At 44.0% G+C, this 19,764-nt stretch overlaps 1 protein-coding gene across 4 annotated transcripts; it reads right to left on the bottom strand.

Annotated features, from left to right (window-relative positions):
* Positions 1-67: 67 nt before the first annotated feature.
* Positions 68-19,568, bottom strand: LOC109865681 (vacuolar protein sorting-associated protein 54-like). Of its 4 annotated transcripts, none has more exons than XM_020454052.2 (24): positions 19,428-19,568; positions 17,678-17,849; positions 17,006-17,250; positions 16,522-16,606; positions 16,323-16,357; positions 15,942-16,073; positions 15,446-15,831; positions 14,957-15,083; positions 14,760-14,798; positions 14,230-14,337; positions 13,932-13,987; positions 9,014-9,110; positions 8,139-8,500; positions 6,020-6,149; positions 5,623-5,804; positions 5,394-5,506; positions 4,527-4,590; positions 4,296-4,401; positions 4,084-4,171; positions 2,408-2,529; positions 2,190-2,270; positions 1,964-2,071; positions 1,678-1,772; positions 68-1,379 (listed from the first exon to the last, which is right to left on the bottom strand). In XM_020454052.2, the coding sequence occupies exons 2-24, from the start codon at positions 17,817-17,819 to the stop codon at positions 1,274-1,276; spliced, it is 3,009 nt and encodes a 1,002-aa protein (XP_020309641.1). In that variant the 5' UTR covers positions 17,820-17,849; positions 19,428-19,568; the 3' UTR covers positions 68-1,273. The 4 variants fall into 4 exon arrangements, with proteins under 4 accessions (XP_020309641.1, XP_031655534.1, XP_031655533.1 ...); XM_031799674.1 differs by having other exon boundaries at positions 77-1,379; positions 17,678-17,845; positions 19,428-19,536; XM_031799673.1 differs by lacking the exon at positions 19,428-19,568 and adding an exon at positions 18,960-19,285 and having other exon boundaries at positions 77-1,379.
* Positions 19,569-19,764: the final 196 nt, after the last annotated feature.

The following is a 19,764-nucleotide window of genomic DNA, read 5'->3' as shown; positions in this document are numbered from 1 at the left end:
ATGGTTCTTGTCTGGATGATTCCATCTCAATCAAGGACAGCAGATGGACAGAGAGAAAAGGCCAAAGTAGAAATGCTTCCATATTGTCCCATGTTTTATTCAGTTTCCTGGGATTCAAGACAGGCATGCGGTCAGATTTTCAGTTTGCCACACTTTCTTACAGAGTGCCCAACAGTCATACGCTCACAGGCACTCAAACAGTATAATATTGTAAAGAAGTCTGTCTTTGATATTTATCAAAAGTAGGCACTTTTGAAGTAGACCACTTTACTGGATGGTGCTTTTTGTTATATACACCAGTAGATCCTCACAGTGTAAGACAGGCAGTGAATAGAACTGGGAAACAAGACTTTTGGTTGGAGCTCAACTACTTTAAAAAAGACAAACCAATCAGAGGCTAATGTTCGTTCATGCTTCCAAGAGATAATGCTTTAAATAGACTATATGCCCGAGCTAAGTAATTCTATCAATGCTCAAAGTGGCATTGTGATGAAATGGCTCACTTTTACTGTACAGACAGCACAGTAAAGGTTTAATTTAGGGCCATGGAAGGGAACACTAACAATTGAGGATGGGGAAGGAATTTGTTTACAGATGCATTCAGTGCAAATTATGCTCCATCTGAAGCTCTCTTTAGAGAACAGTGTTTTTAGTTAGCTTAAACATGGGTCTGAATCTGAGTGTGTCGAAGTGGTCTTGTTATTCCTTACTTCGTTGACCGACGCAAGAAAAAATAAATAAAAATCAGTTCTCCAGTAAGTGACATGTTCTGAACCATGTCAGCATTTCAGTCATCTGTTTTTAATAAGTCATCTATAGTTGAATTACAGTGTGATGAGGTAACGGGCAGCAGTTGCGTCCTAAAGGTGTCTCGTATCTCATTGTAGCCCCCTCAGTGAGGTGCTCTTTAAAAAAAGCCCATGTCAGTGTCTGAAATGGCACCCTATTCCCTAGATCATTGCACTAGTGGTACACTGTATAGGGAATAGGGTGCCATGTTATGTAGCCTGTCCTACACAATGGCCGCTTCAGTGTTTGGTCCCACACCGTTGCTGCCTGGGGGAGTTTCTCCCTTGAAGAAGCACCACTACCAGACCTCCACTCTCTTTCTGTACACAGACAGCGTGGGCTTCAGTGAGATCGCTGGGCAGGCTGGCTGCTGGAGATGCAGTCTCTTTACAACAAGAATCTGATTAGAGTTAGTTTCTCCCCTCCCTCCGGGGTGGGTTAACAAGGCGTTACACTGTAGGTAGGACGACTACTACCCCCATCATCACCTCTTCTGCTCCCAGATCTCAGCCATGTTCAAGTCTAGCTTCTCAAGTGTCCTCAGTGATTGAACATTCTCAGTGTAAAACGCGACATCCACCGTCACCAGCCTGGAGCGGGGGGGAAAATCAGAGAAGTGCTTTCAAGTCATCAACAAGTCCATTGAAATGGTCTTTTAGCTTTAGTGACAAGAAGCTGTTTTATCAGACACATTAAGCCTAGTTCTGGACAAATGGCTTTCATTAGATTCTCCGTTGAGCATGCTTTTTAGTCCAGGAGTAGATTTAATCTGTGTATTGTAAATACATGTTTTATGACTATTTTTGGGAACTGTAGGACACATTTTTGGGGCAATATTACAAATGTTCTCTCTCAACCCCCACAGAATCCGAGGTGAGAAACACTCACCCATGTTGAGGTCCACCGTCGTGGTGCACCCCGAGACGGGCCAGCTGCCTTTTAAGGTGAATTTTAAGGCTGGCATTGATCCTCAGGAACAACATCTAGGCCCAGAGAAAACAAACACACAACGTTACCCTCAAAACATCTGGTCAGCTGCGAATGCAATGAAGACCACCTGGACCGTGCCCAGTATGTTGAGAATAGCGGTAGAATTATTGTATTATTCATTATTACACATTTGAATAATTAGAAGTTATTGAATAGGATCTGTGGTATTATTGGCATATATTACCTGTGCCTGTTCCTCAGGTAGCAGCTCGTAGAGGGCTTCATGCATTTTGGCCATTTGTTTACAGACGTTGCGAAAGCAGGCCGACGGCATGGGGGCCTTGACTTCATACTGCCGGGAGACGAGGTAGATATGTTGATACACTGACATTGCTGTAGCCAATCTTATAAAGTGGTATAGTAGGTTAGACGGGGAGAGTTTGAGAGTGGTTTGGACCTGTAGAACTCACCTTAGACAGCACCTTCTCAAACATGCTGTCCATGATCGACACCAGTTTAGCGGAGATCTCTGCTATGTGATCGTTGTAGTCCTGGCCCCCCCCAAAAAAGAAAAAACGTTTCTTAAAACTCAAAAGGTCTACACGTCGTCTCACTCACGGCTTACAAGTGAATCTCCGAACTAGAGTACTGTCCTCGTGCGTGGAGGTCCGTGCAGGCCAGTGCTCACCTTAGTGATGTGGTCAAAGTGCCTGAGGACGCTGTACTGCTTGGGCGTCAGCTTGGTCTCAAAGTGGGCCCTGATGACGGGAATGTAGTGAACCACCAGCTGAAGACAGCGAGAGGCCAGGGCTGAGGAAAGACACACACTATGGTTATTTCTACACGGACATCACAGACAGGAACACACGGCTAATACGAATGTGGAGGTTACCCTGTAGTGGGGCAAAACCTATGGTTCTTAGCAAATCACTGGGTTGTGTTCAGTAGGACACACTCCATAGCGAGACAATTTAAAAATGTTTTGAAATGGAAAATGAAATTGCTCGTCTTATTGGAAACGCCCAAGTAGTACATAGCAGAGTATGTGAGTGGAGTTGAGCAGGATTTTTTTCATGGAGCAGTGCCAACTCCTAACCGCTTCTAAAAATTCACTCCATTCAACAAACACCCGTTGATTTGTGAGACTACCGGGACCTACCATTTGGTTCTGAAGTATTGAACACAAACCATATGATTTGGAATAAAAATGAAAAAGGTGAATGTAAAAAGCGCATATTTCAAATAGGCTCCATGTCATATTAAACAGGACAGGGAGCCTAAGAAGGAACCAAAATGAATGATTTATATTAGTTCAATGCTATAGCCTACAAAGAAATACATTGAAGCATTTGCGAGTGCGACACAATTGGCTGGTAGGGACATAAAGCCTTCAGCATTAAATCATTATAGTCTAGAAATTGCGCAGGCTGTGACTTATTTAGAATTCAATACATATTAAACAAAAATGTACTTATTAGTGCCTTTGAATGTATTTTTTAGAAGCACATGTTTGGCCAGTGTGTGGCGTCAGGAGAGCCGGCCGGCAGCAGAGAATATCCTCTCCACTCTTGCAGAGCCACTGGGGATGTTAAACACCATTTTGGCCACTTACCAGGCTGGTTTTGTTCCTTCTATAGGCTAAAGGTTTTTAGGTAATAACCCAATAAAAGCAGAAAGCTTATTGAATGTGGGAATATGCCAGGCCTTTTGAATAGATAATTAAATTCATTTTTGTTCTGACCCTTTATTTAACTAGGCATGTCAGTTAAGAACAAATTCTTATTTACAATGATGGCCTAGGAACAGTGGGTTAACAGCCTTGTTCAGGGGCAGAACGACAAATTTTTACCTTGTCAGCTCGGGGACTCGATTCAGCAACCTTTCGGTTACTGGCCCAACGCTCTAACCACTAGGCAGGTAGTGGTTAGAGCGTTGGGCCAGTAACCGAAAGGTTGCTGGATCGAATCCCCGAGCTGACAGATCTGATTTTTTAGTTTGAAAATCCTTTGCTACAATGACCCATTTAGTTATCTACCCACATCGTTCCTTTCTTTCAGCATGTGCATGTAGTAAGTCATGCTTTAGGGATACGTATCTTTTCCGATTCCACAATGATTCTTTAGTTGTGGACACATCACTGCACTCCCTCTCTTACTCTTTGTAAGTCACCTTGATTCAGCATGTGTGTTTTCTCAGTTTCTTTATTACAATAACAGAATTAAAGCAAGGGGCTCTAGATGGCATCGCACAAGTAGGCTACAAATGCATGCTGGGCCTGACGTGAGTGCTACTGACGCGCCAGCCTTTGGGAATCTCACGCCGCGCTCCAGTCGAATTGGGCACGCTCCAGCTCCGCGTACATACCCAGGTTTTTAGTGGTGATGGTCTTGAGTCCCACCACTTGTAGTGCTCCTGCCCCCAGGACCAGCTGGCAGCTCCGCGAGTTGAAGTGCTGTCAGAGAGAGAGAGGGTCAGGGACCATTCAATACAACATGGCAGTTTGTTAGTGGGATGCTTGCCAGGTAAATGTATCCAACTCTCAGACCATCCTACCACAGGGGGTGGTGTGTTGTTACCTTGAGTAGGTCTGAGAGGCGGGTGAGCATGTCTGTGGAGATGGAAGGGATGTCGTTGACACACTGACAGTACTCCAGGAAGATCCGGATTAGTAGTAACACCGTGCTGATGAGGAGGAACACGGAGGTCACCAGTCAATATGGGTCGCAATCATTTTTCCCTACATGCCTTCTGTTTTGAATGTGGGAGTGGAAAGGCGCATTAATCGTAGTTAGTAAATCAAAACTCACCCGACAACAGCATATTTCTGGCCATCAATGTGCAAATAATCACTTGGTTTCCTTTCTTCTGTGCCTGGTGTTGAAGACAGAAAATAAACTCAGTCAGTCTGGGGACAGAAATATTTTGGGGGGACTGACCATCGGAAACCTGGACTGACAGTTGTGCAGAGCGTGGGTCAGTGACAGACTATGGTAAGCATGGTATACAGAGCCTAAAATTCACTTTGTGGTCTACCAGCCACTCAGGTCTTTTACCAGCCAAAATATTTTTGCCATAATTACATAAAACATTTGTTGTTTAAAAAAAAAACAATGATCATGCTTTGTAATGTTTCTAAAAAAACAAGAAATGTATTAGTATGAAGTAATGTGGTATATTGCTGAATTTCATTTCATGTGACCTGAGTCCAAAATATCAGAGGCAAAATGTTCAGCTGCCCCTGTCTCTGAGATTTGGGATCTCTCTCTTTGCTATCGGATGAAGCAGCAGACGCAATCTAAATAACCAAAAAACATGAGGACAAAGTTTCACTTTGTAAACTTGAGTAAATTAGACCAACTTTCACAGCACCTCCAAAAATGAATCTATCAGCACTTAATTCAGTGTGCACAGCTCACCTGCCAGGCAGTGTTACAGCGAGAGGTGGGATATAGGATTCCTATTTATTTGAGCGATTAGCAGTTATGAAACGGAAATACAGCAGAAATACTTTATATAAACAGCTATTACAACATTTTTCATGCTCATACTTGACTTTTGACAATGTAATGCTTGCACTGTAGATCCCTGCAAATGGACCACCCGCCAACATGGCTGGTGAAATAGACACTTACCTGCCAATATCTAAATCTACACGTGGGTGGCGGGTGTATTACCTTGGGGTTTGCGTTCGGGTAGTGTGATCCTGCCATCTGCTATGGAGTTAACCAGGTCCTGGAATTCTGCAGGGACCTCTGCCTGTTTCCACCGCTCATTGTCCAGCAGCAGACTGGAGATGAACCACACACACAGTTAAGATAGACGGTTTTTCAAGTTCCTGAAGTATTGCACATCAATTCCCTAGTAAGGTGTGTGTGTGTGTGTGTATACTCTCCAGTCTAGTACCTGAGCTTGGTCTTGCGCTCTTCGTGGAAGCGGTGGACAAAGCGGTTGGCCTGGCTCTGTAGCGCCCCCCTTAGGGACACACTGCGCCTGCAGCACAGCTCCTCCGTGTCCCTCACAAAGCCTTCCACCGCCTGGGACAGAAACACAAACTCGGCCGAGCTCAGACGCTCCAGGGAGCCATCCTGGCGGAGAGAGAGAAAGTGATTATTCAAGGTTACAAAACAGGAAACACTACCAGGCAGGGTTTCGAGTTATTCCCATTTTACATGGTCAATTCAGAGCACCAATGGAAATTCGAACCCTGCCTGTACAGTCACACATAAAGCCAGCTGAGAGTGCATTGGTCATGCTGCGTGTTGTTTTTCCTGTCATGGCATGCGTTAAGCTAGCTAGCTACCTTGGCTCTGGCCATGAGGACTTTGACACAGCGGTCGTGGCTGACGTCTGAGGCGGTGTAGAGCAGCTCCTGGATGTTATTGGCCACGCGGCCCAGCTCCAGGTCACTGGGCATCATGTCCTCACTGGACCTGCAGCCGGACAGACAACACAGAAATACAATTACTAGACATTCTATTTCTATTATACAGATGGCACTTAGGAAGGGACACCATTTTTTTGTGTCTACTACAGAGTATAAAAAGGTCCCAGCTGGTCCCAACCTTCAAACATATATACACTAATTTGGCAGTTTATTCGGTACAGCCATCTAGTACCAGGCCCCCCGCCAGCCTGAATTCCTCGGGGCATGGAAATTATGCTCAATTGGTATCAAGGGACTTAACGTGTGCCCCACACCATTACGCCTGTACCGTTGACACCAGACAGGATGGATCCATCCTGGCTTAAACCAAATCCTGACTGTCATCAGCATGACACAATAGGAACCAGGATTCGTTGGGAGCACGCAATGTTTTTCCACTCCACAATTGTCCAGTGCTGGTCATCGTGTGCCCGCTGGAGCCGCTTCTTGTTTCTAGCTGATAGGAGTGGAACCCTGTGTGGTCGTCTGCTGCAATAGCCCATCCGTGACAAGGACCGACGAGTTCCGAGATGCCGTTCTGCACACCACTGTTGTACTGCGCCGTTATTTGGCTTTGTGGCCCGCCTGTTACCTTCCGCGATTCTTGCCGTTCTCTTTCGACCTCTCTCGTCAACTAGCTGTTTTTCGCCCACAGGACTGCCGCTCAAAGTCGCTTAGGTCACTCGTTTTGCCCATTATAACGTTCAATGGAACAGTAACAGAATGCCACGATGCATGTCTGCCTGCTTTATACAGCAAGCCACGGCCACGCGACTCACTGCCTGTAGGTCCAGTTGTGTGTATGGGGTGGTGTATCTAAATATAAAAAAACTGTCCAGCAAGTGTATACTTCCATCATTTGTTCGAACTGGTACTGGTACCTTGAGACGAGTCTTGTGAGGTGTCATAGAGAGACTCACCTTTCCACAGAGGGGTCATATTAGTGTGTAGCCCAAACTGTTTGGATGCTACAGACAGAAGTTGGCAGATCGGCAGTAGCGGGAAAAATGGTGTTTGAGAGTCTTTATATAAAAAGGGGTCATGTAGGCCAAACTGTTCGGACGCTACAGACGTTTGTGAGAAGACCGATTTTCGGGATGTCTCCTGGTCTAACAAACACTGTTGTAGCTCGGCCAGCTTCCGCCACAGAAGGCTGACATCGGAGGTGTATCTCTAGCTTAAACAGGGGGATTGTTTTATGTCAACTTGATTTCCAAAGGGGAGTGGATATCGACTCTAGGGTTAACCATGGCAAAATGCATAGAATCGCCGGAAACTTGCTTTAAAACGGCTAAATGTTCTCTCAGCTCCATGGGGAGAATGTAGAATTGCAGAAAATTAGCTATAAAAAACACATATTTCACTCAGTCAATTAAGAAATGTGTAGAATTTCAGGAAATTAGCTTAACTTAAATGTCTTTACACCACCAAAATGGGGGCCTCAAATGTTCTCAAAAATTTTGCCTGGCCAACGGACCGACTGCGCCCACTGCCCAGCCCACTGCCCAGCCCACTGCCCAGCCCACTGCCCAGCCCACTGCCCAGCCCACTGCCCAGCCCACTGCCCAGCCCACTGCCCAGCCCACTGCCCAGCCCACTGCCCAGCCCACTGCCCAGCCCACTGCCCAACCCACCACCTAAGCCCCTTTTTGATCCAGAATAACCCTGTATTCTCTGGTTGGGGTACGCTCACACCATTCAAACACAGAAAAGCTGCTTTTAAACATACTTCCTTAAAACATTTTGGAAGGAAAACTATTTCACGTATATTGTAATTAATTACAGGTCATATTTGAGATAAATCTGGAAACACTGGACAGTTACTTTGATTTCCTGAGTCAATACATGCTGCACAGCTGAATACAATCTTTTTCACACTGCCGTGCCAACCCAAACTTTACTTTGGTGGAAAAATAACCAGGCCAGCACAGTATAGCCTGACTCAGTAGTGTTAACAGTGCGTGTTTGTGGTTGGTGAAGGTGGTGAGTGACTCACGAGATGCCGGTGGCTCCTCCTGGCTGGAGAGCGTGTTCCCTGCTGGAGGACGACTCGGTGGTCCCTGAGGCGGAGTCACTACCACAACCATCCAAACGTGACAGGGCCTGCCTGGGCCCCACCGTGGAGCTCTGCTCCTGGCCCCCGCCTACCCCCAGGTTCAGCTGGGCATCATTTAGAGCGTCGCTGATGAACAGGCCCTCGTGGGTGAGGTAGGCCAGTTCTGCTTCCCCCTGATTGAGAGGGGTCCCTGGGGCCTCAGCCAGGCCCCCCGCTGCAGCCGCAGCCCGCTCCAGCAGACGGCTCTTCTGGTTGCTGTCCAGCGCCTCCAGCACCACATTCCTCACCACACTGAGCGTTGCCTGGATGAGGACATATGGTTAACTTATAGGGCAGAGGAACCAACTACCAGGGTTGGGGTCACTTCCATTTAAATTCCAGTCAATTCAGAAAGTAAACAATACCAATTAGAAATGTCTCCCATTGAAAAGCATTGAAGAGAATTGGTAATTCAGTGTACTTCTTGAATTTAAATGGAATTGACCCCAACCTTGCTAACTACACCAGATAAATAAAAAGGCACAGATCAACTTCTGAGTCCTACAACGGGCCAGTAAAGTAATGCACTTTAAACAGCTGGTTTGCACATCAACCAAAGAGAAATGTGTAGACACTGCCAAAATAACAAATGCTAAAGTGTTGTTCTATTATTCTATGCCAATTTATATAGCAAGACATTAACTACCTTCCATTTTCTTTACCTCTTAATACACCCTTTTCAAGTATTCTATTCAGCAAGAGGACAATTCCATAAATCCCATTTTGATTCAATCTAACCAACCGGGATTGTATTTTCAATAAAGTATGATCCTCACCTTGATCCTCTTCAGGAAGAGAATGAAGTTCTCAAAGACGGACTTCAGTAGCTCAAACCACTGGGGGAAGGTCATTAGACGCATCTGGTCTGCCAGCCTGACCAACCAGAAGCAGAGAGAAGGGTCTTATTCATTAGTGCAAACCATAGAAAAATGTTTTGCAACAGAAAGAGGTTCTTCAATCCTTTAAATGGTCTCTTGAAAAACACCTAGAAAAAAATGTCGCCTTAAATTCCTATTACTAACAACTCAAACAAAAACGCCTTTTCTTTGCCAGCTTGATGTTTATTTTGGAAATAACAGAGCTCTACCAGGAGGGTCATACCAGCAATGCCATATCAGAATGGTAATTTGCATAGCATTTTTACTCATGTGAACAATATATTTTTTTAACTTTAGGTCTGCTTCAATGGCTTTCATAGGTAGGTAAGCATTGTTAAATGAGGACTGATGTCAAATTATTACAAATGGTCATTTTGTATGTCCAAAACATTAATATTCAATTACATTCATATTAATGCGTTTTCAAGTGGTGTATAGTGCCAAGTCCCTCAAAATGGTTGTTATATTTCTAAATGATCCAGGTTTTTTATATTTCTAAATGATCCAGGTTTTTCCACATGTTCAGACTACATTGAGAAAATATGACAACGTGCAGTTTTTAAAAATTATTATAATAATAATATACACAACTTTAAGTCTGAATATTGATGAATTGACCCCATGGGTCATGAAATGTGGTTTAACCAATTTGTTGCCCAGTAGTGTTGTCAATTGAAATCATATTTTTCACCAAAATAAGCATTTTTGTATTTAAAAAAAGTAAATGTACCCTATTCTTAGTCCAAAGTGCTTAAGTAAAGCCCTCACTGTCAATCAGAAACATTTTCCTGGGTCAGCCTGCCAGCTGAAAATATTTGCCTGTGTGTGTAGGCTACATGCACGCACACACACAATGTCTTTAATAAAACATTTAAAAAGTACAACTGTTTGTGTGTTATTAGTTTAGACAGATTGTGTCCAATTATTATGACTTACATGAAGATCAGACCACATTTTATGAGTAATCAATGCAGAAATCCAGGTAATTCCAAAGGGTTCAAACTTTTTCTTGCAACTGTATATGTATGTACACACGCATACACACACAGGAAAGTCCTATGTTTGGCTTTAAATGATGCAGGAGGGCTGGGGAGTTGAACAATCAAGTTTAATTCAAATGTTTTGTTCATATCCACTTCTAAATTCATTGTCAAAACATGCTCTACCAGCCCATTGAGAATTGGGTTAATCGGTTATTGGACATATTCAGGTTCTTCCAGTTGGTGTCTAGTGAATACGACCCAGGGGTATTGTGATGATAAACTTTAAGAACATAAGAGATATGTACAAAAATAAAAACTGACCAAATTCCAAGATTTAATTTCAAACCTTGATTAAATTGGGATACGATCAAGTGCATTCGGAAAGTATTCAAACCTCTGACTTTTCCCACGTACAGTGCCTTGCGAAAGTATTTGGCCCCCTTGAACTTTGCGACCTTTTGCCACATTTCAGGCTTCAAACATAAAGATATAAAACTGTATTTTTTTGTGAAGAATCAACAACAAGTGGGACACAATTATGAAGTGGAAGGACATTTATTGGATATTTCAAACCTTTTTAACAAATCAAAAACTGAAAAATTGGGCGTGCAAAATTATTCAGCCCCCTTAAGTTAATACTTTGTAGCGCCATCTTTTGCTGCGAGTACAGCTGTAAGTCGCTTGGGGTATGTCTATCAGTTTTGCACATCGAGAGACTGACATTTTTTCCCATTCCTCCTTGCAAAACAGCTCGAGCTCAGTGAGGTTGGATGGATAGCATTTGTGAACAGCAGTTCAGTTCTTTCCACAGATTCTCGATTGGATTCAGGTCTGGACTTTGACTTGGCCATTCTAACACCTGGAAATGTTTATTTTTGAACCATTCCATTGTAGATTTTGCTTTATGTTTTGGATCATTGTCTTGTTGGAAGACAAATCTCCGTCCCAGTCTCAGGTCTTTTGCAGACTCCATCAGGTTCTCTTCCAGAATGGTCCTGTATTTGGCTCCATCCATCTTCCCATCAATTTTAACCATCTTCCCTGTCCCTGCTGAAGAAAAGCAGGCCCAACCCATGATGCTGCCACCACCATGTTTGACAGTGGGGATGGTGTGTTCAGGGTGATGAGCTGTGTTGCTTTTACGCCACCCATAACGTTTTGCATTGTTGCCAAAAAGTTCAATTTTGGTTTCATCTGACCAGAGCACCTTCTTCCACATGTTTGGTGTTTCTCCCAGGTGGCTTGTGGCAAACTTTAAACAACACTTTTTATGGATATCTTTAAGAAATGGCTTTCTTCTTGCCACTCTTCCATAAAGGCCAGATTTGTGCAATATACGACTGATTGTTGTCCTATGGACAGAGTCTTCCACCTCAGCTGTAGATCTCTGCAGTTCATCCAGAGTGATCATGGGCCTCTTGGCTGCATCTCTGATCGGTCTTCTCCTTGTATGAGCTGAAAGTTTAGAGGGACGGCCAGGTCTTGGTAGATTTGCAGTGGTCTGATACTCCTTCCATTTCAATATTATCGCTTGCACAGTGCTCCTTGGGATGTTTAAAGCTTGGGAAATCTTTTTGTATCCAAATCTGGCTTTAAACTTCTTCACAACAGTATCTCGGACCTGCCTGGTGTATTCCTTGTTCTTCATGATGCTCTCTGCGCTTTTAACGGACCTCTGAGACTATCACAGTGCAGGTGCATTTATATGGAGACTTGATTACACACAGGTGGATTGTATTTATCATCATTAGTCGTTTAGGTCAACATTGGATCATTCAGAGATCCTCACTGAACTTCCGGAGAGAGTTTGCTGCACTGAAAGTAAAGGGGCTGAATAATTTTGCACGCCCAATTTTTCAGTTTTTAATTGGTTAAAAAAGTTTGAAATATCCAATAAATGTCGTTCCACTTCATGATTGTGTCCCACTTGTTGTTGATTCTTCACAAAAAAATACAGTTATATCTTTGTTTGAAGCCTGAAATGTGGCAAAAGGTCGCAAAGTTCAAGGGGGCCGAATACTTTCGCAAGGCACTGTATTTTTGTTACAGCCTTATGTATTGTTTTTTATGTATTGTTTTTTCCCCCCTCATCAATTTACACACAATACCCTATAATGATAAAGCAAAAACTAGTTTAGACATTTTTGCAAATGTATTAAAAATGAACTGAAATATCACATTTACATAAGTATTCAGACCCTTTACTCAGTACTTTGTTGAAGAGCTTTGGCAGCGATTACAGCCTCAAGTCTTCTTGGCTACTCCTGCATTGTCTTGGCTGTGTGCTTAAGGTTGTTGTCCTGTTAGAAGGTGAACATTCGCCCCATTCTGAGGTCCTGAGCGCTCTGGAGCATGTTTTCATCAAGGATCTCTCTGTACTCTACTCCTTTCCCTTGATCCTGACTAGTCTCCCTGTCTCTGAAAAACATCCCCACAGCATGATGCTGCCACCACCATGATTCACCATCCCTATCCCACCATCCCTGTGCCAGGTTTCCTCCAGGCGTGACGCTTGGCATTCAGGCGCGAATCTTGGTTTCATCAGACCAGAGAATTTTGGCATTCAGGCCAAAGAGTTGAATCTTGTTTTCATCAGACCAGATAATCTTGTTTCTCATGGTCAGAGTCTTTAGGTGCCTTTTGGCAAATTCCAAGCAGGCTGTCATGTGCCTTTTACTGAGGAGAGGCTTCCATCTGGCCACTCTTACCATAAAGACCTGATTGGTGGAATGCTGCAAGATGGTTGTCATTCTAAAAGGTTCTCCCATCTCCACAGAGGAACTCTAGAGCTGTCAGAGTGACCATCAGGTTCTTGGTCACCTCCCTGACCAAGGCTCTTCTCTCCCGATTGCTCAGTTTGGCCGGGCAGCCAGCTCTACGATGAGTCTTGTTGGTTCCAAACTTCTTCCATTTAAGAATGATGGAGGCCACTGTGTTCTTGGGAACCTTTAATGCCGCAGACATTTTTGGTACCCTTCCCCAGATCTGTGCCTCGACACAGAGCTCTACGGACAATTCCTTTGACCTCATGGCTTGGTTTGTGCTCTGACATGCACTGTCAAATATGGGACCTTTATATAGTCAGGTGTCTGCCTTTCCAAATCATGTCCACCCTATTGAATTTACCACAGGTGGACTCCAATCAAGTTGTAGAAACATATCAAGGATGATCAATGGAAACAGGATGCACCTGAGCACAATTTCGAGTCTCATAACAAAGGGTCTGATACCTTATTTACAAGTTGTTTAAATGTTTTATTACATTAGCAAAAACTTCTAAAAACCTGTTTGCTTTGTCATTATGGGGTATTGTGTGTAGATTGCTGAGGTTTTGTATTTATTGAATCAATTTTTGAATAAGGCTGTAACGTAACAAAATGTGGAAAAAGTCAAGGGGCCCGAATACTTTCTGAAGGCACTGTCTGTCTCTCTATTTATGCAACAATGAAAATTCAATAACAAAAAAAGAAAACCTGCAGGGCCAAATCAAATGATCTGAAGGCAGAAGAGCCCTGTCCTAAACAATACATTTATCTGACAATCTAACGTACGCCCTCATAACTAGATTTCCACACCAAGATTGGTTTCACAGCCCTCGCGTCATATTCCAAGCGCTCCTTTCAATGACAGATTAACGCAGTCTAACTCATTGTTGTTGTTAAGACAACCATAACCAACTGGTTTAGCTTCTTTTCCTTTGTTGAGGAAGGATTCTCAGAACACCAGGCCATATTTTGACAACACCTCCAGTGCATTCGGTAGATATTACCAGCAGCTCAATGTGCTCAAGCAATTACAAACACATTCAATGTATAGCTAGCTGTACTACTCACTTTGTGACGATGTCAGTGTCGATTTCTTCAATCTGTGACACCGAGTCGACAACAGACTGTGGGATAAGAGTATGTTACTTTCCATATCTGTTTTACCAACTCAAAATGTATTTCTCGTTTGATAAAGGTATGCTAGTTCAGGAATAGACCAAAAAAGTGGAACTCGGAGGGGGTGCTGGTGGAGAGGTTTGGGAAATACACTTAACATGTCAAAACCCTTTTCCCAATTTCACCATAAATGTTTATGATCATGAAGTATAAGTCTATTCTCTGATACTTTTTATGTCTGGCCTTTTACCTGCGTGACGATGCTTTTGGCTGCTAGGATCATCTCGTCGCTGTAGATGTCCAGAAAATCCAGCTTCCGCTGCCTGAGCAAGCCAAACACCAGTGACTCCAGCCTGTCCTGTATCCCCCGACACACAAACACACACACACACACACATTGAGCAATAATATAAAGCCCAATAACTCCAGAGTAATTCTTCACTTCAAGAGATCAATTATGATAAGACACCAATTCATCAAATCAATTACAATAAACTAATAAACAAAGAGATTCATATTTCAAACCAATTAACACAACGATTTCCACATAACGAAGATAATTAAAATCCCCTTCAGAGTCATTCAAAGTTACCATACCCATAATAACAACAAGGCAATTGCCAATTGTGCTACTGAAATGTAAATTAGGTTGACGATTGAAGAGATCAACACATTGATGTTTTCCTCTGATCTGAACAAACTATACAAGAGTACCCAACATGTGCCATTTTTATTCACTTGATTCCAAGTAGCAAACTTGTTCGGAAGAGTCAGACCCACCTTTATTGAGACTGAACGTTTGTATTGCATCTGTGACCACTGTGACAAAACACAACCTCAGTTTGGTGCTCCAACCACACCTACACATTCTCAACATTTTCCATTTATGGTTGAACTCAAGCTATAGGGTTCAAACCACAACTTAATTCAAATGTTAACATTGTTTATATATTTATTTTTATCTCAATGGTACAGACCTTCTCCATGACCTGTCCGTCATCCTCCAGACTCCTGCTGAGGTCACTCCTGGAGTACATGCTAAAGTCCTCCACCATCATCTTGTCTATCAGCTTCTCCATCTCACACAGTTGCGAGCCCAGGTGTCTGCAGGGGGGAGACAGGAGACGTCACAGGGTCCAAAGGCCACACTCTGTGTATTCAGACTATTTCACGATGGGACTCGTGTTTAAAATGACTTATATTGACATGAAACTCTGTGAAAAGTATTCTGACTAGAAGTGTGCATTTTAAAGTTTCAGCATGATTCCGTTCTGCAACCACGCTGTATTTGTGCTTCAAGCTTACTCACAATAAATAGTTGGCGTGGACTGCTGCTTACTCTGATTTGATGTATGTTGTTTGTCTCATATGAGTGTCAGCTCATTTAATCAGACAAGTGTCACCACTGTGTGCGTCGATAGATCTGAGTATGTAACAACAAACATGCTACACACACCCCCCCACACCTGAAGCTGTGTATCCCCTGCAGCTCCTGCTGCAGCACCTCCTTGGTGGTGGCGATGAGCTCCAGGGCCCCAACGAACTCAGAGGTGGAGAGCAGCAGCTGCACAGTGGGCTGGCTCTGATGCACCGCCGCCATCAGCTTCAGCTTGTTGTGCAGCCGCGCGCAGTTGGAGCGTGTCAGCGCCTGCCGCAGTGCCCGCAGCGGGCCTTCGCACATGATGCGTTCGATGGCGGCCGTGCGGCCCCGGAGGACTGCCACGGCGCGGGCGGTTTCGGTGAGGCGGTCCTGGAGCTCGTGCTGGGAGGACATGGCGTGGAAGAAGGCCTCGGAACGCAGGGAGATCTGGCGCGCGATGCTAACCTCCACCACGTCGAGGTAGTGGCTCAGCTGAAGAAAGAGGGATGGAGAGGGAGGGAGAAACCAACAACAGGAAACATGACGGTGAACCAATGAAACAACGCAGGACATGACAATTGTTCTCGTTTTTGCCGTCTCACCTTTTCCTGTAGTAACCGTGACGATGCCATGTCCCTGCTGCTCTTCCGCCCAGCGCTGTTGAAGTGGGACCATGGTAGGACCGCGTTAAAGGTCGTTGGGTCGTCTAGTGCAAAGTCAGGCTTCATGAAGATCTGTTTAAGCCAGACATTAGGCAGATATTCATTTTGGAATCCAGAACAAAATATGTGTGCTGCTTTGTCTAGACAAGGGAGATATTAATACAATTAAAAAGATATTATATTAAAAAGTTTACGGTATTAATGACAGTTTGAGGATCATGAAAGCATACAGTCAAATCAAGGGGACGAGACGGTTCAATAGGGCTCTAGAAATCCCCACAACTCACACGGATACAACCCAAAACAAGAGGAAGTAATTACCTTGGGAACCTGCTCCAACTCTGTTCTTGATTTGTCTACGAAGAAGAGAAAGTGAAAGAGCATATTAGTTGAATCAACTCCAACACTGAAAGGAAATTTGATATTTGACAAAACAAATAAGATTGATCTGTCCGTATGGTCCAAAATAGATACGGTAGGCCCCAGCCATTATGGTGCAGAGCTGTTTAATATTGCATACCGTGGTTGTTTGTGATGCTGGAGACCGCATCCAGCTCATCCTTGTTGGGACAGATATTCTTGCATCGCTCATGGATTTTCTCCCTCTACAGAGAAACACAGACAATTTAGTTTAGGCCTAATAGCTTATACAGTTTAATTATAGTGGATACATTTTCTTAGTGCTATTTCGACCATGAGTAAAGGGAAGAGGACAAAGTCTTAGAAATAGCTTAAAAAGCCATGTTCATTACATTCAAACAATAGAAAGAGGATTTGACACCTGGACTGTGTTCATCAGGCACCAAACAGTCAAACTGGAAGGGACTATCTGGACTTGCCCAATAAGAAATGCACATTTTTATTTTTCATTGCAACGTGTTTTTATATGTTTTCTGTTGCATGCCCTAATGAATACAACCCAGGCCAGACAGTGGCTTCTACTTCTGTCCAATCTACTGAATAATTCAAACTGAATGACAGGGGCAGCAGAGTGTGTTGGTTACCTGAGCTGTTTCCTGTAGGTAGGGACCAAAGTGTTCCTTTGTGATGTTGGGGAGGTAGAAGGAGGGCATGACTTCCGTCTCGGCAAAGTCCAGGCCCCAGGATTTGGTGAAGAAGTCAGACTCCCTCTTGGCCAGCCGTGGGTCGTTCAGCGCGGCTGGAAGGTTCACCTTGGAGTTGTACACCGTCCACCTGTGCTGGTCGGCCACCACCGACGGGCCCTCGCACAGCCCCCGGGCTGCCTCGCCTGCAAGGGCATGTGGGAAATGTAGTCAATAGAAACATTCAGCAGTATTAAAACATTTCATGCATCTTGAGATGCATTACATGGTTGCGCTCCAATTCTCTAGCCTGACCCACCATCCTCACCGATGCGCTCCTACTGAGGCTACCAATTCTCTACTACCCTTCACCAAGAAGTGTGCACTATTTCACTTCCGCTAATGCATTTAAAAGCTTTGGATTGGTGCAAGAATGGCTGGAAGGAGTGCCTTACACCAATCCATTCCTTTTAAATCCATGAGGGAGAGTGTACAAGTGCAAACTTTGGGAGAGGGGTAGAAAATAGGACTGCAGTCAGCATATGGTTGATCAACAGTGACACAAGATTAACCTTTATAGATAATAATCTTGTAAGACTGCTGGCCAACCATAAATGTTGGCTAGTTCTTTACCCGTGGGCTCCTTGGGGCAGACGTCGGGCAGGGAGTGGACGGGCCTGTAGTGTCGTGAGGAAGGGTCCCTGTCCTTCCGGAAGATCCCCTCGCTGCCACCACTGCTGGGATGAGGCACTGGGGAGGAGCTGTGGGAGGCCATTGCATCGGTGCACCTCTCCACGGAGGCTAGCTGAGTTAGCAAAAATAGCTCTGAGTCAGAGAGTATCAATACAAAACAAAGACATAGCCTAAACATTAATGTTTGCGGTAACAAAATAACAAACACTAAACTGGAAAATCTGCAGAGTTCTTAGTCCAATGGCATTAAAAATAGGGACATAGAAAACTTGTGTCAGTAGTCAGTCAATCCATTCAAAAGTCAGCCCATTTTTCTGTGTACGGCAATGACCTTCAGTCATTGTCACAAGTCACTAGTGTGAAGCAGAAGTGAAAGTGCAGATGTAGTGTCGCTCAGACAATTGTGGCTCAGAGGTGCAGACGTTAGGCTATAATCTGAACAGTGAGGAAAGCGATGCCTTTTGACTCACTTCCACTGTGTACTGATTCAGTTATTGCTTTGTCTGCATAACAAGCCCAGTCTACCTAAACCGAATGATCAAATTCAAAGTAATTCATCATTGGTGATTAAAGTAGAGGGTGCCTAGAACAGAGCCTATGTTAACCAATATAATCAGACTAGAAGACAGTGTTGTGTCAGCAACTGAGACTATGTTTAACTGCCTACAGGAGCGAAGATCCTTTGTTGTCTAATCTGTATGTTGAAAAGGTTAGGGTGAAAGGTGGGCAGGTATCATCTACCTATAGGCTACAATCAGCTCCTGTCAATATGGATGTGTTGTCAGTTTCAGTAACATACATTGTCGAATGCAGGGTGAAATTAGAAAACAAATGATTTACACCAGAGACATATAGTACACGTCTGTCATATGACTGACTTACACCGACGTCACGTGCATCACGTTAAATAAAGGTGAAGTAAAAATAAAATAAACACATCACAAGACACTGAACAGGTCATTGGGCAATGACATCGTAGCTGCCTATATCAACAACGTCAAATGTTAACGCATGTAGCTTGCTAACTATGGGCAAATACAGTCAGCCTAAATTCGCTAGCTTAAGGCTATATGGATCAAAACTGTACGATGCAAAATGTCAAGAAAATATAGTCAGCTATTTCTGCGATTCAGATAATGTTCCAACTCCACCAGGGATGATGTGGTCAATTAACTAACGTTAGCTGGGTAACTTATCTGATCAGATGACAGTTTTAACTTACATTAAATCGAGTTAGCCAGTTAACGTTATTTCACTTTTTAAATAGCTAGATAACTGCAGCGCCTTAACTATCTCAGGAGGGGAACAAGATAGCACGATAACTCTAGTTAGCTAAGTAGGTAACGTTAGCCAGTTACCTACTAACGTTATAGCTAAATATGAAACACCGCTGTCCACATTCGCATTTCCCCGTCATGCGGCAACATTAACCGTCATTGACCATTTTTCTAATGACTCTTTACAGACGAGATACGATTAACTCTCCGAGCATCGATATTCGAGTAGCTACCCACGACTGCAGCGGCCTGAAGAGACCAGCTGGTTACACGTCGACTGATAATCGAAGCTAGCAGAACGCTAGCCCGACAGCCAAACAGAAACGGAAGCAGTCCACACAAATAGATGACCGCTGAGCTTTTTTCTGTTGAAGTGCAGACAAAAAAAAAAGAAGGTGCGTCATGTCTGGTACCTGTTGTTAGAAACACATTAGCTCTTGATTCTTCTTTCCACCATCACATTAGACGAACCAGGAGTAAACATCAAGCAAACCACCGCCGCCGGTACCGTAACCAGAATGCACTGCGCAAACAATCTTCTTCGAGTTCTTAAGTGCATAACGATGCAGTCACACCACACTGCCACAACATACTTTACTGCAGGGATAGGCGTGGGGTGCATGAGGGGCTGCAGTGGTTCGTGGCGTGGTGGGCCATGAGGGGCTGCAGTGGTTCGTGGCGTGGTGGGCCATGAGGGGCTGCAGTGGTTCGTGGCGTGGGGGGCCATGAGGGGCTGCAGTGGTTCGTGGT

This window comes from Oncorhynchus kisutch, linkage group LG20, assembly GCF_002021735.2.
Source record: "Oncorhynchus kisutch isolate 150728-3 linkage group LG20, Okis_V2, whole genome shotgun sequence".
NCBI lineage: Eukaryota > Metazoa > Chordata > Actinopteri > Salmoniformes > Salmonidae > Oncorhynchus > Oncorhynchus kisutch.
This window is presented reverse-complemented; position numbering and strand designations above follow the sequence as displayed.